General features: G+C 42.9%; 1 protein-coding gene across 1 annotated transcript in view; it reads left to right on the top strand.

Moving 5' to 3' along the window:
* FRMD4B (FERM domain containing 4B) overlaps window positions 1–25,119 on the top strand; it is a 157,188-nt gene that overhangs the window by 115,284 nt on the left and 16,785 nt on the right. The window contains exons 12-17 of the mRNA XM_044451765.1: window positions 13,180–13,256; window positions 15,725–15,863; window positions 16,593–16,734; window positions 18,590–18,723; window positions 18,817–18,936; window positions 21,286–21,514. Coding sequence (XP_044307700.1) covers window positions 13,180–13,256; window positions 15,725–15,863; window positions 16,593–16,734; window positions 18,590–18,723; window positions 18,817–18,936; window positions 21,286–21,514 — 841 coding nt within the window. The remainder of the gene's footprint in view (window positions 1–13,179; window positions 13,257–15,724; window positions 15,864–16,592; window positions 16,735–18,589; window positions 18,724–18,816; window positions 18,937–21,285; window positions 21,515–25,119) is intronic.

Below are 25,119 nucleotides of genomic sequence, written 5' to 3' on the forward strand. Positions count from 1 at the left end.
AATTTTCAGGGAGGCATTTCTTGTACAGCCCTCCAGTAAACCGTTACGACCTCCCGGTGCTCATGTGGTCTGGAGGGTCAGGACAGTAACTTTATCTCTTGATTCTTCAACTTGTTGGTTTCTGCCCAGTTGCGTGGCCAGAAAAGAGGCAGATTTTTGTTTCAGACACATTTTTCATTTTGTGTGTTCAAGTTTTGTACAATATAACATTTATTAACCATTTGCAGTAATCAATATGCGGTGATAGGTACACGTATGAAGTTTTAAATACATAAAATGATTGTGTATGCTACTCATATCTGTATACACAGATAACTGCTAGTGTAACATCATTCTACATTTATGACAAAGAAAATCAATCATGTATGTTTATGTGCATCTGAGGAGATATTCAATGAAAGACTTGTGCGTAGATGTGTGTGTGTGTGTACATGTGTACAAACTCACAAAAAGCCACTCTGCTTTTTCCAGTCTTAAAAAGGATACCTTCTTACCATGTGATATGCAAAACCATACATATATTTAACAGGCAAGTAGTTCTATATATCAATTATAAGCTTATATAGGTAGATATGACATACAGGCTAAACAGTGAGCGCTGATTTGCTCAGTATTTCCATTCTTACTGGGGATGCAGAGGGTCTGTATATTAAAGCTATCCATTCTAGAATATAAACTTTTTCATGGTGAATATTAACTTCTCAAACCTTCCTTTGCTTTTTATTTTTAGCTCTTCTGTACAAAACTTTATAATTTCTAGTGTAGTTTAGAGATCACCCATATTATCTGAGATCGTATCTAGTGAGATTATGTTGAAACTCGTTGTCTTCCTACATTTACAAGGAAATGTTGACTATATGCCATTTCAGCTGGTGTATTGCAAGACTGGAAAGCTTATGTGATTTAGATACATGGTACCTCTGGCAAGATTAAGGTGTGTTGACCTCTTTCTCTGGCAGTACTCCAGCTGGGTAACTAACTACATTCTCTTTTTGCCTGGCCCTTAGTCAATTCCACATTCTTTGAAGTTGATGTCAGAGATAACAGCAAGCATCTTTTCCTTTCAGCATATACCCTGAAAAGGATAATCCCATCCCAGCTAAAGGGAAAGCACAAGGACTGCTCTGCTTTTTGTTAAAAGAGCACAAAGAAATTAATTATATTTTCAAATCTTTCCTGCTCTGCCACTTTTTGCCCATTTTCCTGCCCTGTGTCCATTGCCCCCTTCCAGGGCACTGGCTCACCGCCAGGTGCTCTTTGACAGCCAGAAAGAACAGCATGTAAGTCTGCTATTTAGCATATAAGTGTGCTAAGTAAATAAATAATAAATAAATAAACGGTGAGTGGGGCAATGTGCGACGGCCTGTAAAGCCCAGGAAGGGCAGCTGGGACTGGTCCTACGGGTTGCTTTCTAGGCATGGCTCTTCTGTAGCTGGATGTGCTGCCTTTTCTCAAATGGGAGAGCCAAACGTGGAAGAACACATGCCAAGCAAAACTGCACCCTGGAGGACCTTCTTGCACAAACCCTGTTCAGTTTCCAGGCCTCTGAGGGCTTGCAGTGACAGTGGGGGCTTGCAGGCCCCGGCGCACGCCCCCTTGGAAGCATCTTTAGCTCAAGAAGCGGTTTTCAATGGTCCAGCCATGGGTTTTATTGATATTCTCTTTTTGTTGTTGCTTTGATTTTTTTTTAATCGATGTTGTGTTTTTCTGTTCTTACCTTTCATTGTTCACCACTCTGGAATCTGTTTAGAAAGTGGAGTGGTTTATAAATGCTGTAAGAAAGAGAGGGGAAAATTGTGCTGGTAGTTGCCTTTGTAGAACTGTGCTGTGTAGTTATCTTTGTTTTTTGTTTTTTTGTCCCAATGATGAGGCTTGAATATATGATTCATGGTCTGACGTGTGCATGCTCACTGCACTCTGTGATCATCTCTGATTTACACTTGCTTCATCTCGATCTGTGCCTTACATCTGCAGGTAAATGACCAGCTATTAAATGTTGCTGGGGTCAACTCTTTCCTTTACAGTGCATCATTTCACTTTGAAAAGGAGGTAGAAAGATGTGATTTTTCCATAAAGCCCAGAGCCTAGACCTTTGGATGAACTGTGAAGTCTGGAGGTTAATTCCGTTTGCCAGACATTCACAGGAATACTGCCGTTCCTTTGTTCCTCTGACCCCCTGAAAGGTGAAGGATTCCCCCCATCTTCACTGTATTCTTTGAAGTGTATCAGAGATGCTTACTATCTCATTTCTAAGGAAATGAAAATTAGGCAGGATGTGCAATTAGGTTTGCACAATTGTAGTTTGAAGAACATTAGAAACCCAGGCTGCAAAATTCACTTTCTTGAATAGAAATCCATTTTTAAAAGATAATTATGGTTCCACTCCCACTTTCAGCATTCTCAAGGAAAGAGCCAAGGCATGGACATCGTATGTGAAGGATCACTGAACACCTCTTGAGCACGACTACATGGACTGAGTGGTCACAGCATCACAGTGTGAGGAAGAAGCTGAAATGCTAGACCTAGGTTAGGCTTGCAAGCACCCTAAAGACGCAAGCTCTGTAAAATCTTTACTTTAAAAATGAGAGAGCTTCAAAGAGGAGGGCTCATATCATATGTGTGTGTGTGTGTGTGTGTGTGTGTGTGTGTGAGAGAGAGAGAGAGAGAGAGAAATATATGATGCAGAGGCCTTTGCTGAATTCTGGGCTATAAGTGAAATAAACAAAAGTGCAAATATCTGAAGCCATACCAGGAAATGTAATTTTAAGACCTCCTTCCCAAAAAAAACCCCTCATATTGATTTCCCATCATGTTTCTCTTATTTATTCAGTTTGTCACACCAGCAGATTGTGATTACTGATGGGCAAGGAAAGAAGAGCAAAAGTTGTTTTCTTGCACAGTTTGGCATTGGTTGTGGTTAAAGCACAATAAAGACTTGTGCAGCCACTTGTCGTCATCTGCCCGTGCCATTGCTGGTTGTCTGAGGCCACAGTGTTGGCCTGCTCCTCACCCATAGCGTTGCGTGTCCAAGTTGGTGTGCAATGGCACATTTCCATAATTAAGGGTAATCCACATGGAACCTAAGCCTGCTTCTTAAATTAAAGGGTCTTAAAATAGTCCTGATTTTTCAATGGGCTCCTTTGTTTTTTTTAACATCCTGCTATGCATATTTTCACAATATTTGGAAGAGATCTGTTTTTTTCAGTAATAGGGAAAGGATAATTTTTGGTGTCTATAGTCAGCCTTCTGAAACTTGGTGCCCTCCAGTTCTTTTGGATTACAGCTCCCCCCATTCTTGTCCAGTGGCCATGCTAATGGGGATTGAAGCCCAAAACATCTGGAAAGCACTAGATTAGGGAGGGCTGGCCACTCCTGTTACAGATATTTTCATTTTCTCACAGTAATAACCATTACAAATATGAGCTGGATTGATTCCGTAAAGGAAGTTATAGCCTTGCATTTAAAAGAGCCCAGCAGGGCTGTTAAGGACAGGACATTTGGGATGGCGCTTTTTCATGTGGTCACCATGAGTCAAAAATGACTTGAAGGCACATAAGAACAACAGCAACTTATGACTTTGCAATATGTCATATATGAAACGATACTCTCTATTGAAACATAACAAGCCAGAGTCATAATCACATTAATTTAGAAGTAAGTTCAGCTGAAATGAAGTGTGTCTCATTAGCAAATAAATCTATTCACGGTTGTTATGTTTGCCTACTCAAGACCAGCTTGGGAAAGTACTGTAAATACATGCAGATGAAAACTGGGGGTGGAGTGGGGGAGGCTGAGTTGTAAGGTTTGTGCTGAATTCCATTATGTTTATTGGACAGTGGACACAATTTCCCAGATCATTTCCTCTTGATATGGTAGTACAGTCATTTGAGCTCCTTCATACCTCCCATTCATTTCAATGAAGCTTATGCAGATGTTCCGGGTGAATTGTGCCTTGTAGGAGCTAATAAATACATTCAGGCTGTTGAATTATTAACTTACAGCCCAGTTATCTCCATGCGTATTTGGCTGTGACCTCAGATGTTTGAGAATACCGCTTCTGTAGTAGTACACAAGTCCTTCACAAGTGCTCCACTTCTTATGATAAGTGGTCTTGTCCCCTTCCACCCCCCAACCTGAGGTTTTTGTGTTTAACATTTCTCTCAAGAGGAAATCTAGGAAGCACAACAATAAACATATATATGCCAGTATGGCATAGTGATAAGAGTGCTGGACTGGGACTTAGGGGATCTGGGTTCCAGTTCTCACTTGAGTGTAAAGCTCAAGGAGTAAATTTGGGCCTGACACTGACTCTCAGCCCAACCCACCTCAGAGGGTGGTTGTAAGGATTAAGTGGAAAGGTGGAGAACTGTGCAAATTGCTTTGGGTTCCATGAAAGAGGAAAAAAGGCATGATATAAATGTAATGAAAGTTACAAACACAAAGGTTTTTGCACGCTCACTGGAATTTCCCAGCATAAACTTAGATTCTGAGGCTAGAATCTGCTCCTGGCCATGATCCAGACTGCTGCCTAGGCATGCACTTTCCTTTTCAGAAGCACCTTTAAGGGCTGCAATTGAAGCACCTCCCGAATTCAGTGGCTTCCTCCTGGCTTGAGGGCCTGCTTTTCAACAGGGGCGGCTTAGGGCTCTTTGCTTGGCTCCCTCTCTGTTCTTGAAGAAGTCTACAGATCCTAGTAGGACTCAATTGATCAAGAGTAATCTTGGTAATTTGGGAAGGTGTTTCACATTTGAATTACTTGATGAACCGTATAACATATTTGAAGATGCTGTTTTATTCGTACACCATCCTTTTTCGTAGTACAGGTGTTGGCTTGTGGCGATGGGTTATGGTGCCAACTTCACAGAGTGGAACTGGCCACGTATTGCTCTGTGTACTATGAGTATTAGCTCACATTTGTTTCATATGCTCAAATCCATTTTACCACCCTTGTTAGTTGTCCAAGGGTCGCACTGCATCACCAACTATCGTGCAGTTCAGCTACTGTGCTTGCCTGTGTTTTAATTTTCATATAATGTACCAGTAGGGATTTTTGACTTAGCCTCTCTTACCGGGCCGTGCTTCTCAACATCTACAAAATAACCTCATTACGGGGGTGACAGTGTTGTGCCCAATACTTGAAACCTGAGGATAGCCAAAGTCACTTCTACAGCATGGATTGCAACTGGTGCATGCATCACATATTGTTTATTTCTTTGTAATATTCCTATAGTGCTAAGTATTGTATACATATAAATATTAACTTTACATTTAGACTTCAATTTTAAAAACAGTCCCAATTACAGGTATAATAGTAAGGAGCTATACAGAAGCAGGAATGGATTGGTTTTGGATGAAAGGAGGGCAGCTCTATTTATTTCCCCCTAGATCTTCCCTTTAGACTTAGCATTATGACTTCTTATTTTTCCTGTTAATCTTGCTAGGCTTCTGCTTTATAAACAGAGAAACTAATGACTTGCTCTAATTGTTGCTCTGACCTCCAGATCAACCACTGGGATTGTAGCATTTGCACCCAGCCCTGATGTGGCAGATCTGTGACTTTGTTCAGGACTGACTGCCTTTGACCTGTGATGACTTCCTACTAATGACCATTAGTATAATTCCGCAGGTAGAGGCCTCACCTAGTGGTAAGGCAAGCAGGGTTGTGCTGTTTGTTTGTTTATATTGCTCCTTTCTTCCATTGTGGAACTCAAGGTGGCTACATGAAATTCCCAGGTGGTTCTTCCCTCCAAGCTCAGGCCAGTCACACACCTGCTTAGCTTCAACATGGGGGATGCCTTACATGCCCTCAGGCCATACTCTGGCTCTAACATATTCTGCTAGCTTGTTCCACCTCCTCTTCCATTGGATTGCTAGCTGAAGAAGACTTGGTTTTGTACCTTATATAATCTATAGGACTGGTTTTTTTGTAAGTGCACATAACGTGAATTATCAGTGCTGGCTTCAAGTTCATGAGATTCCTTGGGCAAGAGACCCTCAGCAGGCCCCCTCGCTCAATAAATCTACCTTCTTGTCTCCATTGCCGCCAACTTTCATTGTTCCTCATCCTCTTTCCCATCACTGATACTGCTTGCTTGCCTGACAGGCAAAGAACCGATGAGCAAGTGGCAGTGCCATCTAGTGCTCCTCATTTTCACCATCGCTGTTGTCTGCACCAGAGCAAGAAGCAAGTGAACAAGCAGGTTGCACTGCATAAGAGGGAAAGGAATCCAGGGGGCTCTTTCCAGTGAGCATCTGCTGGCATGACACAAGCCCTGCATACTATATGCACATGGCAAATGTACATGTAATATCGACACATGAGCCAGGTTGCCTACAATGCCTAACCATGCAGCAGCAAGCGTGATATTATTGGTGCATAATGCCCGGAGTTCACTTTGACAAAGGCTGAAATAGGATTCCCTCTTCAGAATCTCTTGGTCCAAAATGCTTGCGGGTGCACTCTCTCTCCCTTGCACACTTTTAAAAGTATCCCTGACTTATTCACAAGCACTGACCCTGTCTACTGTAATAGCTGACTAGTATGATTAATACTGATACCTGGCGTGATGAATGGTACCACTGAAGCTCTTGTTTGCGTACACAGCTAATGTGTGTGCTCAGCTGCGCACACTTCATGTAATGGCTTTGAGATAAAATACTGCTGTCGCTTTGCTTGCCTTTCAGAATCAGTCTTCGTGAACCCACAAAATAATGGCATTGTGGGATTGTCCGTTAGAAATTCTTGGGAACTTACTGGGTGGTAAACATTTAGTGATCTCTTGTTGGCCTGAATGCCTAAAATATTGAGCAGGACTTAGTTGAACCAGTAGAGACATGAATTGACAAAGAAAGGCAAGGAACCCCCTGAGAAACTGGTGGCGTAACTAGGAAAGAACCATTCTGGTTGAACACAAATCATTCCAAAGGGTGGAATTTGAAGGAGTTGAGGTCTACCTGGAAAGGCCAAGCAGCCATTCCGGCAGTGATTCAGGAGGGCCATGCTGTGTTCTCCTTTGTATGGCCGGCCGTGCCCCCGATCTCTGCAGGCTTCTAGTCAAACAGGTTGTCTGTCTTGGCAGGTCGCCAGTACCCTTTGGGGCTTCCCACAAGCTTCAGATATACAGAGCACATTGCCTAGAAGTCACTGTGAATTGAACATTCCAGGGGATATGATAAAGAGGAGGAGGCATGCGAGGAGTCATAATTAGTCAGAGCGATAAGGTGGCAAGAGAAAGAGGCTGAGCTTCCAAGAGATCTTGTTTCATGCACCTCCTCTCCCTCCCTGTTGTCAATCCAAGCTGCAGGGAAGTGCTGCTGGAATGTGGCAAACTTTTCCTGTAGAACCTGTTGCCCTCTGGTAGTGTGAGTAAGCCCAGTGCAGATGGCTTCATGTCTTTCGCTCCTGTGAACTGACAAGTTCTTATCCTGCTCCCTGGCTTGGCCAGACCTCTCTCTGAAAACCTCTTCCGACTCTCGGGCGCTCGCTGCAAGGCATGCCCCTCCTTCCGTGAGACACCCGTCAGCTTTGCCTCCGCTGCCCTCTTGCACTCTCTGCTATCTGCTGCGGAGGAGGAGAAGGAAAGAGAGAGGAATGGGGAGGCAGTCCCGCTGATAAAAGCTGATGATGTCAGCAATGTGTCAGCCAGGAGAGGCAGTGCATGAAACCAGAATTACACCTAAAGTCAGGCAGAGGAGCCGAGACAGGAAGTTATCCCACTACTAGGCAAAGAGAATGGAAGAGAGGCATTATTGAAACATGTATTATATACACATGCACAAATGCCCTCTTGGGAACATTTGGAATAACTAAAGCCTTCAAGGAGACAGCTTTTATAAGGATCCAGGTAAGTCCAAAGAGCATTCTTTCAGTTTTTCACTCGGACTGCCTCCTTTGCTGCTGCCAATGTAAAGTGTTGGTGCCGTATTAAGTTGTGTGGTTCTGCTTTCCCAACCGAGAGAGTCAGGAGAAAAGTGTTTTTTTTTTTTTTTTTTTTGGCTGTGACCGGAACTGGACATAGTTTGGTTGAAATCAGCTAGTCTTTCCCCTTATGTTTAGAATCAGAAAGTTAACTAGCCTGCAGGTTTTGCCTAACGGTTGAAGCAATTATACAGGTTAAGAGGTTTCAAAACCTTCCTTAAAATAGAGAGCTCTTATTTCTTTGCTTGGTCACATTCCTTTTTTGCAATAGTCTCTGGATTAAGCAAAACTCTAAAACAGCTTTATGTGCTATTTTGGGGATGTTTATGTTCTTTTTAGGGAATGAAAAGTGGGTTTGTCAACATTAAAGGTTGTTGAAACATTCCAGCAAGCAGAAGTGGGGTTTTTTAAAGTATATTCTGGTATAATTTGCAGCAGTTTTAAAACACAGCAGAGCCTAATATAACAATAATAAAATACAGTTTGGGCAAAGGCACAATTTGGATGTAGCAGGATTTCTGAAGATGAAAGGCTTGTAAAGAGAGCCTTGCGTGGCTCTTCCATGAACACATGCGAAGGATTAGGCTTTATTTATGACATGAGATAAATGCATCTAAAATAAAAATGTAACCTTTTCTATTTTTGAAACGTGTGGTTTCTTAATGCTGTAGACTCGCATTTATGTTTACCAGCTGTGGTGGAACACAGGAGTTCAAAATATTGCATCCCAGTGTTGTATATATAAAGCATGAAATGTCTCCCTTATGACCTTTTGGTGGCATGGACTGAACTTTTCTTTGGTACATGTGCAAAGTATATAGTGCTTTATGAAATGGATCCTTTGACTGTTTACTCAAAAGGCAATATAGTTATACTCAAATAGCTTGCTCTTGAGAAAGTGAACATCAGATTGTTGCCTAAGGGATTGAACGCAGTGAGACCTGTGTCTAAGGATCTTGCAGCTCTGTAAACCAATGTGGAAGTCAGCTTGAACAGTGGGATTTACTCTCAAGTAAACTTGACCGGGACAAATTATAATCCCTAGCCACAGTTTATGGAGAATGTTAGTCAACACTAGAATTTACTTTCATAGAACTATGCATGGGATTTGACTTAAGCACATTAATTCTGTACAGGAACAGAAGTTCAAGATTCTTGGAGTAGTAAATCCAAGAATTTTAATTCGACTGGGGTACAGGGAATATTGTTTTTCTTAGTCTAAATGCTAGCTCTTTGGATATCTTCTCATCTCCTATGCCAACATTGGCAACAAAGGGCTTGGTTGCTAAATTACTCTCTTGGCTAACCTGTGCAAACTCGTTGTCTCCAGGTTGCCTTCAAGGAGCAGCCATGAGAACTTGTTGGCTTTGTTTTGCACAGTTTCTTGTTCAGGAGAACATTTGGGAGCAGTGTGATCTCCTTCTGCAAACCATGGGAATGAAGGGAGGCAGCTGTGGCTTGTGGAGGAGCTTCAGGCTCAGAGGGAGGTAACTGTCAAGAGGAAGGAGGGGTGCTTCAGTATGGGACAAAAGGAGCAGGAGCAGATCTGTGGTGGAGCACAGGCTTTGCATGTAGAAGGTCCCACGTCGATCCCTGTCATCCCCAGGTAGAGCTGGGATGGGTCCCACCTGTAACACCGGGGAGCTGCTTTCTGTCAGGGTAGATCAGCCTGGGGCACTCCAGATGTGTAGGTCTGCAACACCCATCATTCCCAGCTGTTCGCGCTCATCCTGAGCTAGATGAATCAATGGTCTCGCTCTATATAAAGCAGATGGCTGTGTTTGAGTGGGCTGTACGGCTGGGGTGGGTTATGCCGCCCTTCTTTCCAGCCCCTCACTTGCCCTAGCTTGGTTCAGCTCCCTCAGCACCCGTGCTCCATCCCCTGGCCTCTGCCCCTTCCACACCCCACCCTTTCCCTGTTGCCCTTGCTTCCTGTTCCCACTGAAAGTTGGCACACGGAGCTGCTTTCAGGAACTAGGCAATGCCCTGTTCATTGCTGTGAACAACTCCCCCGGGCGTCCCCACGGCTGCCAGTACTGACTGCCAACCCGGCTCTCGGCAGTGCTGGCTACACGGCTGTCAAGAGCTGTTGGCAGTAGGGATAAGTGAGTAGGGAATGGCTCTTCTGACCCATTCACTTTCCCTGAAACTGTCTTGTGAACATGCCTAGCACAGTCGCAGCATAAGCACACTTATTCACTGTAGACCAGAGAATAGAAAATAGTGCTTCCTGTGTGATGGAAGAGCAGCCTTGTTATTTAGCATATATTTATTCCATAGATTTCTGTCCCTGGTTTTTTTCTTTTTTAAAAACTGCTCAGAGCAGCTTGCATCATTCTCCTCCTGCTGTCCTCAGTTGTATCCCCACAACAGCCACCCTGCGAGGTAGGTGGGGCTGAGAGTCCAGTCTGTGCCTGGCCCAAGGTGCCCCAATTGGAAAGTAAAAACCTTCACAAGACCATTTGAAAACTGAGGGGGAAAGTAGCCTTCTAGCATCTTCTCCACTATATGGTAGGTGTATTGGGACTGTTGGAATCCAAGTAGTGTAAATGGAAGTGATGCAATGCATGCGTTTGGCCAGAATAAGCTCCATGGTGCTGAGTGCAGCCGATCCCATGCAGCCATCCTGTAGCTGGCTGACTTTACTGCACAATCCAGTGGGGCCACAGTTGGCTTTTGCACACAAGCCAGTGCCTGTGAAAGGAGTCCCACCATGTTCACTGGGGGCTGCCGCCAAGGAAGTGCCCAGAGGAAAGCAGCCGCGGTCGGCCTCATTCTAGCTGAGCATTCCTGAACTGTGGTTCTCCATTTAGTCCAAGGTAGGATACTGCACAGGCCACAAAATTGATATTATTCGTTAAGTGTCCAAGCAATGCCTAAATGTCCTTCCTTCAGTCTCCACCTCAGTGTTTCCCTTTGATTTGTCCTAGTAACAAAATTGTGTACGAGTTTTCCCCTCATTGCACTTTCCTTTCCAGTCGAGGTTGAGGGGAGCCTGACTAAGCCCTCTTAGCGCATCAATCTGAGTGGGTTTAAAAGTGGTTCATTTTACACAGGGGCATGACCCTTGCCTCCCTACTGCAGATGCAACAATATTTTGATGCCTTGTTATCACTTAGCACAGAGGAGGCTAAAGATGTACCCAGAAAGAGAATCACTTGGTGCATACAGAAAAGGCGTCTTTCTTTCAGGGCCTGCGAAACACAGGGCCTGCATATTCAGGATTTCTAGGTGATTTTACACCTTCCCACATCCCTATATGAGAAGTGCTGGCCTGGAGCAGATCCAAGGCCTTGCTTAGCTATATCCATAGTGGCCAACTAGATGCCTATGGGCAGGATGTGAGTACAACAGTGCCCTCCTGCTCATGTTCCCTAGCAATGGGGAGTGATACTAGAAGTAATGTCTTGCCATCAGAATTTCTTTTGATATCAGAAAATGGGTAAAAACCCTAAGCTGCATCACTGACAGCCTAACTTCTCTTCCAACCACTAGGTAAAGCTATCCAATGAGGTTTCCACTTACTTTTCTTGTTTGCCTTATACCCCACTTGAAATTATCTTCAGTCCATAACGAGACTGCCTAGTTTTTGGCTACCCACCTACCAAGAAATCAGTGAGTGTTGTTCCACACTGACAGTTCACCAGTGCTCAACACATTGCACCAGCTAGCTCCACTAACTTGTCTCATTCCAGAAGAGATAGTTCTCCTTGCCAGCACTAACTTGTATTGTGGTAGCTGCTCTTCCCACCGGCAGCATTAGATAATGCTGCATGTGTTTTCACTTAAGAATGGCGTTCTTTTTTGAGTAAACAGCTTGAGTTCAAGTTTTCAAAAACTCGGACACGTATTGGTGCTTGTTTCTTCTTCAGAGGAGAAAGAAAATCTTGTTTCTGTACCATCTCAGCACATGGTAGAACGTAATTTGAATGCAGCATCTTTTTACTTTCCATCCTAAGACTATAACCAAACATGGACTCCATAGCTTTCCTCCCATTTTCCTTGTTTTGTTTTATATACCATCTTTATAACTAGGGCTAAAAAAACCCTTGAAAATTCACAGCACTAAAACTAGAAAACGTACAGAATCATAGAATAGGAGAGTTGGAAGGAGTCACAGAGTCTTTCAGCACAGTGACTTGTGGCCCTTGAATTGGCCTAAAAAGGGTCTTACACTTAAATGGATTTAGCATTCTTGTTTGTAGCCAATATTTCTACCTTCACTTTATATATTAAGCAGAGTATCAGAAAGCCTGATATTACCCTACTTGATATGAATGTGGTGTTGGGTCAGTCTGGCATCATGGCATCTGTTGTCTGCTGGGGTTTTGTAAAAAATGTTTGAGTGTGCTGTTGCTGTGGGTTTTTTGGAAATGGAGGCAACACAGGACATGAAGCAGTCTAGTAGTCTCACTAAAATGCCATCATGACAGTGCTTTGAAACTCAGTGCAATCCTGTCCCCATCTATTCAGAAGTAAGTACCACTGAATCCGATGCACTTATTCCTGGGTAGCTGTGCAGACGATTACAGCCAAAGCACTTTATATGGATCCTGTAACTGAACACTAGGTTAGTGCCCATGTACTGCATTTGCAGTGTTGATGTTCTGTGCCATTTACCATAACAGTTCCTGCTTTCCTTACAGGGAGTTTAATCTGCATCCTGCAGAAGACCACAATTCTATATCTCTTGAGCAGTGTCCATGCAGTGATGTTATGAAAATGAGTCTGTGTGGGGCATGGGTCTGTAGTTTCATAATTCTGGCATCATGGATTTTTATATGAGGAATTCACATCCACGCCTGTTTACTTCTCCTGTAAGATGATCTGCCATGCCAAAGCAGAAACACATCATGCCTCTATGGATGCTGTTAGCCTATCAGTAATGAGAGGTGGGCACAGTGGAAATGAGGAGGAGAAAGTATTTTTGGTGGTGGTTGCTTATATTACGTGTAACGTTCTCTAAGAATACAGTGCTTGTTGACTATGAACAGCTTCCCCAATGGGGGATGGAGAAAGGAGATGAATCTACCCACAATTCAGGCCTGTGCAAGAGCAAAATTTACAGCATGTTCTTTATCACAGCAATGTAATTTCACTGAATGAATCATTTACTCTTACAAATGCTTAAGGTTTTGGGAAGGTTTGTTTGTTTATTTTACAATTCTCAAATGTAGCTTGAGTTTCTGTCAGCATAAAGTTTAATGGAGTTCATAATAAAATGGCAAGGTAAGTTATGGTGCTTCCTGTTTCTTTTCCAGTTATTTCAATGGAAACAGCTGGAGAATCTCTATTTCCGTGAGAAGAAATTTGCTGTTGAGGTGCATGATCCCCGCAGGTAATTGCACAGTGGCATATCGAAAGCATTTGATTCATCATTCACTGCCTGAACTTATTTCATTTGAACATGATATATTGGTACTTCCGCTCCATCCAATATTTATCTCAACTGCAGCACACAAGGGATTGTGCTGAGGCTGCATCTTACCATTTACAGAAATTGACTTGATTAACCTTGCAATAAGGAGCTGTTCAAAGGATAAATAAAACAATATTTGGCATATATCATAAAACACTGCTGGGGAAATGTTTTGGACTGAATATTCTGGAAATTTCAACAGCAAATCGTTTATGTAAATGGAATACTTAGATTAAGGAAATCTCGTGCTAGTTAGTAATGGATCTATACCTTTTATGCAATTTAAATTGTAGTGAATTCTAACAAAGGTTTTATTTGTATTACCAATATGCACATCTCTGTGGCAGTACACATTTTAGTTTTGTGGTCTAGGTTATTTTAATTTTTAGTGTCCATTCCTTTTTGTTTTTAAGTTCATTTTAAATTGTTATTTTAATTGGAAAAGCATTGTTGAATCTATTATGTTGGCCTACATTCGTTTATGCTGGTCTATGATGGTAATAAATAGTAAGTAAATCGAAGAGAGATGCTTAGCATACAGTGTGCCTAAACATGTTGGGCACAATATTTATTTATGTATTTATTTATTTAAAACTTTCATATGCCATCCTTTAGCAAAAAATAACCTCTCAGAATGATGAACAATAGATTTTAAAAAATTAAAAACACAGCATGGCATAATAACTTTGATGTCAATAACGACAACCATGAAAATTCAAATTTTATTTATTTATTTAAAACATTTGTATCGTATCCTTCACTATCATGTCTCAGGACGGCTTACATAATAATAAACAACAGTTAACAACATTATTTATTATTATTATTATATTATAATATTATATTATATATTATTATTATTATTATTATTATTATTATTATTATTATTATACGCAACACAGTATAGCATAGCCACTAATCCACAATGCAACAATGACAATATTAATGAAAACGAGTATAGAATTGAGTTACATTTAATAGTTAAAATAATGGGGAAATAAATAGGTGTTGACCTGGTGCCAAAATGTATAAAGGGTCATTGCCTGGCATACCTCTCTGCGGAGCTGGTTCCATAGTCAGAGTGCCCCAGCCAAGAAGGCCCTTTCCCTTGTTGTCACCTTTCTTACTTCTTTTAAAGGTGGCTCCCAAGGAAGGACCTCCTTAGATTATCTTAAGGTCTGAGTTAGTTGTGTAGAGGAGGAGATGTTCGTTTAGATAGATAGATATATTTCTGAGAAGTCACAGTTTTTTTACTAGTCTAACATGAGTCATCATTTGTTCATATCAGAAATATTCATGTAAATAATGAACATTTTTGCATCGAGAGGTGAACAGGTCAAATTTAAATTAAAAACAAGCGGTGCACCTGGAAGAGTGGATGGCAAGGGAGGCACGGGGTGGTCAGATCCCATGAGGCTGCCAGCTCCCATTCCAATTTGGATATGGCAATGTGAATTGGACATACAACTAAAGTAGGTTAAGACTCAGTATCCCATTTTTCACTAGCTCTTTCTAGTGTTTGCCACAAACATTCTTTTAGGTTTAACACTGTATGTTGTACAGCTTTATAGGGAGTGGTTTTGTATTTGTGACTCAATTCTTTGACAAAGAGGAAAGTCAAAAGTCTGGGTGTAACAGAAACCTTTTGCATTGTGGTTGTCATGTGTCTGGACTGTAACACTTGAGACAGGGCAGTGATGGTGCTTTTCCATACTCCCCCAAAAAACTCTCCACATAGAAAAACTAGATGTCAGGGAAAAGGTGTGGTTAGACATTTCTCTGTGAAATCTAGTTTCTGTGTATGGAGAACATGTTGTCTGGAGGGATATTCAGTCATGTCGGTCCCCAGCCCTCTCCCAGACTGCCATGGTGAGTCCCAGACACAGGTTAACCCTTTCATGACAACCGGGTCAGAATATACCAGCTGTGGAAGTGGAATGCCAGTTACTCTCCATGAAGGATATTAGGAGGGTAACTACCTGGAGGAGGGCTTTCTCTGCGGTGGCACCCAATCTATGGAAGACGCTCCCCATAGAGGTCCGCCTGGCGCCATCGGCACCAGGCCAAGACCTTTTTATTTAAACGGCATTTTAATTGTTAGCTTATTTATTGATTTTATATCTTTGGCCAGGGCATTTCCAATTATATTGTTTTTATATGATTATATGTATTTATTGTTGTAAGCCGCCCCGAGGCTTTGGCTAATGGGGCGGCATAGAAGTTTACTAACTAACTAACTAACTAACTAACTAACTAAATAAATAATACACTAGAACCTGTGGGGTTTTTGACCACTACAGTACAGGGTGTTGAGCTTTTCCTCAAATTTGAGAGGGAGAAGCTTAAACTGAAAACAAAACTAGTAACAGCATTATGAAATGCTTTAGAATTTCAGTGTCAAGAAGGACTTTTGGACAGAGCGGACTTGTAGTGCAAACCTGGTATGCAAACACTTCTCTGATCAAATCCATCTGGGTTATGGCCATCAGTCAGCATCAGTTTTACTTGGACAGAAAACAAAGCAAAGTAAGTCGCTATGGGTAAAGCTACGTTCCGTGCCATTGTTTAGAACATTAGCAACTCCCTTGAGTAGATTATGCCGACTGTGTTGGTGAGCCACAGTGTCCTAGCCCACAAACCTGTATACATGACATGCTCATGACATACTTGTGCTCATCATTTGTGGCATGTCAGCAGTATAAAAGCAAGAGTCACCTTTCTTCTCTTTTGCCACCTCTTCCTCTTGGACACAACTTTTACTCAATCTGGGTTGAAAAGCTTGGGTTGCCCTTGCTATTATTACTGCTACCTTTACTGAAAAAAGAAATGTGCCCCAGATACAAAATGTTTAATTTATATGGTGCCCAACAGTCTGGCTTAGTTGTGAAAGCATGAGACTGGGGCTTTGGACATCTGGGTTCTAGTCCCACCTAGCCATCTTGGACTCTTGGGCTAACTTGTCCCACAGGGTGGTGGGTGTGGAGAGAAAAGGAGGAGAATCATGTAAGCCACTCAAGGGTTCCTTCGAAGAAGAAAAAGATATAATGTAAATGTAATAATAGCAGCAACAAGATAAACCCACACGCCATTCCTCTTCATTCTCAGTCCAGTCTTTAATAATCTGTGTCCAAAACCCACATTTCTTGGAATCGTGCAAAAATGTCATTTTTCATTTTGCTTATTCAGAAACTGTTAGAGGCCGCCTGATAATATATTGTGGTTCATTCTTTTTTCATGTGCATTTGATTGATTCAGGCAAAAATTCCCTCAGCCAGAAGCTTGGATGACATTGCAGTGGACCTGACAGAGATGGGAACACCAAAGGTTTCAAAACTAGCAGCTCTGGAAGCAAAGAATCAACTTATCATGGCCAGCAATGGCAGCTTAATTTCCTCAGGTATGAAGTGAGTCTTGTATCAAGTGTCTGATGCCTGAAACTTGATGACTGTATTATACAACTCAGTCCCACATAGACTGTAGATGAGGGAAAGAAGCCTTTTCTTTCCAGTGGAGAAAACACAGGGATTCCTTTGCTACAATCATCTGCAATTGGCAAGTCTTACAAGAGTGCAGAAAAGCCCTTGTATGTGAAATCCACTTTTGCTGTACAAAAACTTGGTGTTACTGGAAATGAAAATAAGCTTCTCCTTCAAGTCAGTGTGCTTGCGGATTCTACCTACTGGTGCTTCCAAACAGGAAAGCGACCGCAACAAAGTCCCCATCTTATTTGTGCTTCATTGGGACCTATTGACTTCACTCTCCTCCAGAAGCGAAAGAGCATGTTTACTTTCTCACTTGGATTTATCTGCAATGAGTTTCATTTGTTTGCTTGTTTCTTAAATGTATACCCCTCCTTTCCATATGCAGTGTATACATAACATATAATGCCAAGGCAGCTAACACAGTAGAGCGATAACCAGTCCGTATAATGATAAATATAGGCTTGGATCCTAAGATAAGTAACTGGAGAGAAGGGGTTCATATCCCTTCCTGTGGAAGCCTGCAGCTGTCCTTCCCTGACAGCTGGGGAGGTTCTGGAATGGGGCTGCTGAGCAGGGATTAATCCCACAAAATCAGGGCAAGGGTTGCCGTTATTGAGTCCTCACCCCCCTCACAGCAGGTCCCTCTGCTCCATCCCACAGGAGGCATCCCCAGCCCTCTTGACAGAGTTTTTGGGATCGGTGCAGTGGGGAGGAAAGACCTGCAAGTGGTCCTTCCTTCATTCACTGGTCTTAGGAGCCAGACAATTATATGCGATGTCACAATAAACAACCACAACACTATATCAGCAAAGGGGCAACTGTGTTCCCTTCCCCCTTGCTTTCTTCAAAGAGCATGTTAAGTACATGGGGAGCTCCAGATTTATTTCGAATGACGTTCAGGTACAGTTAATTCCATCCCCTGCTGTCCCACCCAGCTGGCCTCAAACTCTGGAAAGTCAGAGCTACTTCGTCTGTCAGTGCTACAGCCAACTTGCAGCCCAGAAACATAGTTAATTGAAGCAAAAGTCTACCTTTGCTAGATTGTGCTACATAAGTGATTGACTCAAACTCTGTTCCATCCAGAAATTCTCTATAAACAAGTAACAATACTGTTTTCGGTTGTCTTCAACACATTTAAAGTCTTATATTTTATGAATTGTGCAAACTGTAGGTGTTTTTACACAAGGATCCTGCAAGGAATATTGGAAAGGATGCATGAAAGGGAACCCTAATATAAATAGAAAGTGCAAAAGGTAGAAGCCAACCAACAGCTCAAGTTCACTCTTGACTTAACTTCTACACTGATGAATTTGAGCCACTTAGCACAGCCGTTGGAATAGGTGCATGCATGACTATCTCAACTGGGCATCTCTTGAATTTCATTGCAGTGCAGTTACTATCTACTCTGAAAAATCCTTCTTGAACTCAGAAAAGAAATATGATTATCCCCACTAATTAAGGCCAAGGAAAGCCACAGATTGAAAATCAGTATGCAAATTCACAAGTGGGACCTGTGATAAAATGTTGCCACGTGGAGTGCTGCTGCTTACGATTCCAGCCCTCCCATCCCCTGCTGCTAGTCTTCCTTTCCCCTTCCCCAGCAGTCAGGCAGAATTCTTTGGCTGCTGGACATGTTCAGCCCTCACTGGACTGCCTTAGGGGTTCCTTCCCCACTCCTGCTGATACCTCCCCTACTGCTGCCATGGCTTCATAAACAACAGCATTCAGAGACCGAACATCAGAAATGGAAGAACCGGTTTTTCCTTGCAGGATCTCAAGATTCAGAGGTCAGTGAAGAGCAAAAGAAAGAGAAGATACTGGAACTGAGAAAGAAAGAAAAGCTTTTACAGGAGAAGCTTCTGCAGAAAGTTGAGGAGCTGAAGAAAATCTGTCTGCGGGAGGCGGTGAGGCCTTGCTCCCTGCTCCTCCTGGCCTGGGGTGCTGATAGAACACACCTGTGCTAATGTTCAGAATGGCTCTTTTCTCCCCTTCCATAGGAGCTCACTGGGAAAATGCCAAAGGAATACCCTCTGAACACAGGAGAGAAACCTCCTCAGGTCCGAAGGCGTGTAGGCACAACATTCAAATTGGATGGCAACCTGCTTCCCAGCGAGGAGGTATGTACAAGTTCTGCTGGAGGTTTCATTGGCAAAAATGAGGCACTGCAAGGCATCAGTGGAATACCTGTTAAATCCTGCAGTTCCCATAGGCTTCAAAAATTCCCTCTTTTACTGTTTGGCTTGTGTTGGGTAAGCAAGGGGTTAGGGTTAGGGAAATAATACTATTTCTGGAAATAAGTGTAGGTATGATTTGAAATGAAGATTAAGCCTCCCAGTCTTTTACGAGCAGGGTTCAGCCCTGACATAATGGCTGTAAAAGCTATCTCATCTCAGCGAAGAAGCTGATTCTACTTTATTTAAATTGCTGGGCTCTTCAACCAGTGGTTTCAGTAAAACATGTAATACAGAGAAGTGTCCTTAGTAGATTTTGTTCCCTCCCTTTTACCTTTCCCGGTGAACTGATTGTTTCTTGATAGGGATTCTGTGCCATAAGGTGGGTATGAATTCTCTGCGTTACAGGTTGGCAGTCCAGTGCCCTCCAGAGCTGTTAAATTGCAGTCAGTCCCTGTCACTGCTGCTGTGCTGGATGGGTCTCGTGGGAATTGCAAAAGATCCGGAGCTCACTGGATTGCCTGCCTGACTCTGTATACTTCTTCAGTGGCTCTGGTGTAAACCTAATTCCTTTTCAAAAGTTGTCCCTCATTAGCTTCTTTTGTTACCATTTCTATGGATGCAAGTATTTCTGTTGTCTGCTGGATACTGTCATGGTGCCAACGCATAGCTAAGTGGGAATCCGTGTAGAGGAAATGGCCTCCAAGTGTAAACAGCAAGCCCCTCTGCAGTTGTGACAGCCTGGCTGCACAAGGCAACATGGGCAAGGTCAGTTGCATGAGGGTTTGTTTGTTTGTTTTTTCACCTGAACAGCACACTTGCCAGGAAAGGCCACAAATCATGTTGTCCCTGTCTGCACACACACAGAGACACTCTGCTGCAGTGTGGAAGTGGTGCCGGTGCTGCTGAGGATGTGAGTGGAGGAGCCATGGTGGGACCACAGAATTGGTTTTCACCCTTCATCCTGCCAGCAGCTCCCTCCCCTTCCCTGGACAGTGACCTTCGCCCACTGCTTCCACCAAGCTCCATGCATCTTCTGATTCAGTCCAGCAAGGAACTGATGAGCTGCTTTGCCCAAGTTACACACATCGCAGCTTGGCCTCTCAGCTCTGTTTAAGTTCTGGGTGCAGGGGTGGAGCGGGAACAAATCCTTTGTGGCAAGCAATTCCAGTAACCTTTCCAGTGCGTTCATGAGGCAATCTGAGTTTCTGTTCAAGAGCTGGAAGAATAACAGGCTGAGTTTGGTTCTTAGCCCCAAACACACCTATGCTGTGCTTAAAAACAGCAAAGATGTGGCTGGCAGAGCCTGCTGAGGGCAGTGCTGCAGAAGCTTGCACTTCGTAGGATTTCCTAGATTCATGCCACGTATGTACAGCTTTAAATATTTGGGGCTGCTCTTGCCAGGCAGACTCATTTCTGTCTGAGCGTGCAGCAAAAGCGTGCACTGAGGAGATCTGCAGGAAGTCTGGAACTACTTCATAATTCATGGTAGAAGATAGATGGCTTGTATTCTGGTCTCCACATTATATCTTTCTGTATGATTGGAAGTTCTTCTAGGATTCAGATCTAAATTACCTTAAAGCGATTTACCATTAGCTGCTGGGAAGTTAAGAGCAAGCCTTCCCCCAACCAGTTTGCTAACTGGGATTGATAGGAGCTGCAGTCCTACATAGCCAGAGAGTACAGACTGGGGAAGGCTTGTGGACAAGTAACATCTTTTTGCCAATAGGATCCTATTCCCCTGACTGACACAGGCTTAAACAGAAGTTCCTTTCTTATATATACCTGCAGAAATTTTTTAAAGCAAGATTGCCTGGTACATAATTAAGCGCTGCTTTGGAATTTTCATTTGTGTGCCTTCTTTCATCTCAGGTCCACGTTGTTGTTTATAAACATTGACTAACAAAGCTTCTAACATGAGCATAATTGTATTAGTGATTACAGAGTGCAAACCCTGTTTCCAGAAACACTTGGTGGCAGTTTGTTCACAGCAGGACAGTGCAAATATATTGCTGACTGTGGAGAGATCCTGGTGTTTAGGTCTTGGTAACAGGGTGTGAAAACGTTGGCCTTTTTATGAGCATCTTGATGATGCCATTGCAGAGCGGAGGCTTACAGGAAATTGGCTTCCCACATCACACCACCCAATCCTACAGGTGATTCCGCAAATGCCACCTGGGCAGGATACTGTACTAAATTCCACTCCTGTATTTCAAGCCTTAAAAGACTTGGCTTGGATCCACGTTCTAATCTTACAGATCAACTTTGTTTACCTATATTTTTCTCATTATGCAGGACCCAACTCTGCAAAATCTGGAGAGCAACTTTTTCATACAGCAAAAGCTGGTGGAAGCAGTGAAAAAACTTGCTGGCGAGCCAGACCTGTGCAAAAACGTGAAGAAGAAAAGGAAGCAGGAGTATGTGGAGGCTGTCAAAAAGCTTCAGGAGATTGAAAATGCCATTAATGAGTATCGGATTAAATGTGGGAAGAAGCCCGCACAGAAGTCAACCCTGACTTTACCAGGTATCAAAAATCCTTCCAGCATTTGGATGTGGTAGTGTGGAAAGGAGAATCAGTTTCTGTCCAGCAGAGATCAATAGGCATTTAGTCTCCTGAGTTCAGCAGAGTCTGGAACTTGCCTACTATATAACTGCCATGTTTTTACGTGAGGTGTGCTTGAAAGGGAATACTGGCAAAGTGCAGCACAAGTGCAGGCACGTCCAAAGGATAACGCAAACCAAAGAATTGCTGTGCGCAGGAGGGCCGCCGAAATCCTTCTACCTGAAACTAGCTTGGTACCTTGTTCTGTTGAGTATCAGATGCTGATTTGAGCAGAAATTGGCAGCTGTGCATGATCTCTTGGCTAATGCGGGGCCTATTACCCTTCAAGCATGTAATTAAAGTAGCGCTTCCCTCCCCCTCTGCTGGGTCTTAACAAGTGTAGGAGAAGTTTGTACTGATGGGAGGGGCAAAGAGGACAAAAGAGAACTACACGTGTGCATTTGAATCCCGAACAAGATGAAAGGAATGAACTGCGTGTGGCTTATGAGTTGGTAAAGTAACAGTGGTTGGAAGTGCACAGAGTTAGGGGTCAGTTCTGAAAGAAGAGTGCAAGGTCTATTTGGGGATCTTTTAATAAGAGCTAGAACTTTGGGGTAGTATTCAGTAGTTCCCATACATTATCACTGCTGAGTTTGCCTTATTGTAAAGTAATATAAGTAGTCTGTTGACCAAAAACTTGCAAGGAGGGCAGGGCCATGATCACTTGTGTCCCTTCTACTACATCTCCGTAGCATTGTAAATGCCACTTACCAACATCTTAAATGTGTTAACAGGAGCAGGAACATGGACGGGGCCACTGGCCACTTGCTCTGGCCTTCCTATTCTGTACCATGAACATGGATTTTAAGCATATGAGAAACTGCACATTTTAACAATCAGGAGAGTGAGCAAGTGCTGACGAGCCCAGACTATCTAAGCTCAGGTTTTCAGTCAACTGGCTGTGGGTACTCAGAGCAAAAATAGTCCTCTAACTGAAAAACACCAGAAGCAACAAGCCAGGGACCATGTGCTTGTATAAAACAGCCTATCAATGGCATTTAAAAATAGTCCCAGTGGGACTTATCGCACCTCTCTTGGGCAGGAATTCCAGGAATGGAAGGCCACCATTGTGAAAAACCTCTCTTGAGTCCCCAGAGTCTTCATCTAATTTATTGGAGAAGAAACCACAAGCAGGGCATCTCCTTCAGATCAGAGATGCATTTCTTCTTTGTATCCCTGTAGTTTTAGCATTCTGTTTTTGTATATCAACTAAATCTGTATGTCAACAATCAAAAATACAAGTGCAAACTATAAGCCATACACGCAGACCAGGCCACCAGGTTTATTTTGGCTGCATTGCACTTTGTCTGTTTCACCTAAGAACCCCACTCCCTTGCATCTGCCCTGGTGAATATCCAAGGTCCCTGGGAATCTGGGTGCCTCACTCTGGGCTGCCTTGGCAACCAATCTAGACGCATTCACTTCATCTAGCTGTAAACAACTCAGTGTCAGGCAAGGAGATAGATTGGTAGGAATGGCTGGTCCAGAGCTGATGCCTGCATTTTGAGATATGCTGAAATGTTCCACAAATGGCTCCCGTGTTGGGAAGCAAGTTGGTGCATGGAGAAATGTAAGGAGTTCAGATTAGCTCAGTTTATCAAAATGAAGTTTGAGGTGATTATAGGATGCTGGCACCTGCACGAGGAGAAGATGAATAACCTAAATGAGCTCTTTAATCAAGTGGAGGAAAGCATGCAAAATGCCAGTGGCTGTGAGTGAAAGCTGGGCAATTCATGCTGGAGCTATATTGGCATCCTTGGCAATTCATGAGTCAATTTAATAGCCGTGCACCAGTGAGAAACCAGTTCCCTCTGTCCCGCGGGACACTGCAGGATGGTCAACTAACAGCTTCACACTGACAGGCAGCTGAGCCATGGGAACTGCACACCAGCCCCACACTCCCCGTGGGGTGCGAATATTCCCCTGACTTGGACATGTTTTCTGATGTGAGATTAGCATCACGTAATCCTGTACAAAATCATCCCTGTTTTTAAAGCTGGAGTTTGTACCTTGTCCCTGTTGTCTAGTGCTAGAGCTTCAACTTGGAACAATGCCAACACAGTCTTAAGAACTGTGTGTTTTGGTGATTAACCTGGTGACTGTGTCCCAAAGGGCTAGGTTTTCTCGTTTAATATTTAAAAAACGAGGGATGTGCTAGTGTTATCTTTTGCAGTCTTGCTCCAACCAGGCATAGTAGTATGATCAGACAATGATTTTGTAATTTGGGATGAAATTGTATAGACCTCCTTTGTTGGAGCCTCTCCTGATAAAAGTAGTGTCATTGGCCCGTTCTGTCTATGTTTCTGTCTTTCCCCAGTCAGAGTCCATCCAGTTGACTCTTCCACCAACTCTGAATCCTCCCTGGACACCTTGATTATCCTTCAAAGATTGCATATCTATTCCCATGCCAAATTGTTTACCTTCTGTATATGGAAGAGATTTCCAGCAATGACCACAAGTGTTAGTTTCTTGCAAAGATTCAGGAGTACAGAAATGCAGGGGTGTATTCAGTGGTGTCCATCCATCAGTGGAACAGAAACTGGTGGTGGAACAAATTCCCCTCCACCCCTGGAGTCCCCTCCCCCTCGCTAAACTGCTGCAAAGAGTTTGGGGACCTTTTGGGCAGGGTCAGGGAGATGAGCAAGCAGAATACCCATTGCATACGTTGAGGCTGGTTTGCATAAGATACAGCACATAAGCTCATGGGCAGGGAAGGGAAGAAGGAAAACACAAACCAATCAAGAGAGGTGACAAAAGAAATAATAATTGGAGCACATTAGAGCAGACTATCCTGATGCTTGGCTCTGCACTTAAAGGGCTATGAACTAAATGATGATAAACATCATTATCCGGGTTAACCCAGTCTCTGGGTTAAAGTAGACAGAAGCGTGAAAATACAACCTCCATTGTTTGTATGTGAATGTTCTGATCTTAAAGATGTATTTTATTTCCCAACCTGATGCCTTCCAGATGTGTTGGATTGTAACTTCCATCATGAAATTTTGATGGGAGATGTATTCCAGAATATCTGGAGGACACCAGGGTGGGAAAAGGTGTCCTAAATAAAATGTACTTTTGCAGTGTCTAGGGTCTTTTGAAAAAATATTCAGGTATTTTGCCAGGTAAGCAACTATAAAATGAAGCATATAGACAATGTCTGCATTTCCCTGGTGTTAAGATTGTCCATCTTAAACTACATTTTGTAAATGATAACTAGCTAGGCACATATGGGTGCAATCCTATCCATGTTTAGACAAAAAAGGTTCAACTACTTCTAGCATGTCTCAGCCATAAACATTCAAAACATGCGCCCTAAGAGACTTATCATGATATCTGTATCTTTCTGGATCTGTCAAATGCTTTTCATAGAGCGTTGGGGACAGCAAGTCACCTCATCATTCAGAAAATTACCAGCATGAGAAGTGGTGCCTTGTTACTTTTAAAATGTGAAGATTGCCCTGCTGGTGCAGCAGTGAATCTGTTGTGGTGGCAGATTTTCCAAACAGCTCAACAGAGAAGATGCTGTT

This window comes from Varanus komodoensis, unplaced genomic scaffold (assembly GCF_004798865.1).
Source record: "Varanus komodoensis strain SLA01 unplaced genomic scaffold, ASM479886v1 scaffold6_4, whole genome shotgun sequence".
Taxonomy (NCBI): Eukaryota; Metazoa; Chordata; class Lepidosauria; order Squamata; family Varanidae; genus Varanus; species Varanus komodoensis.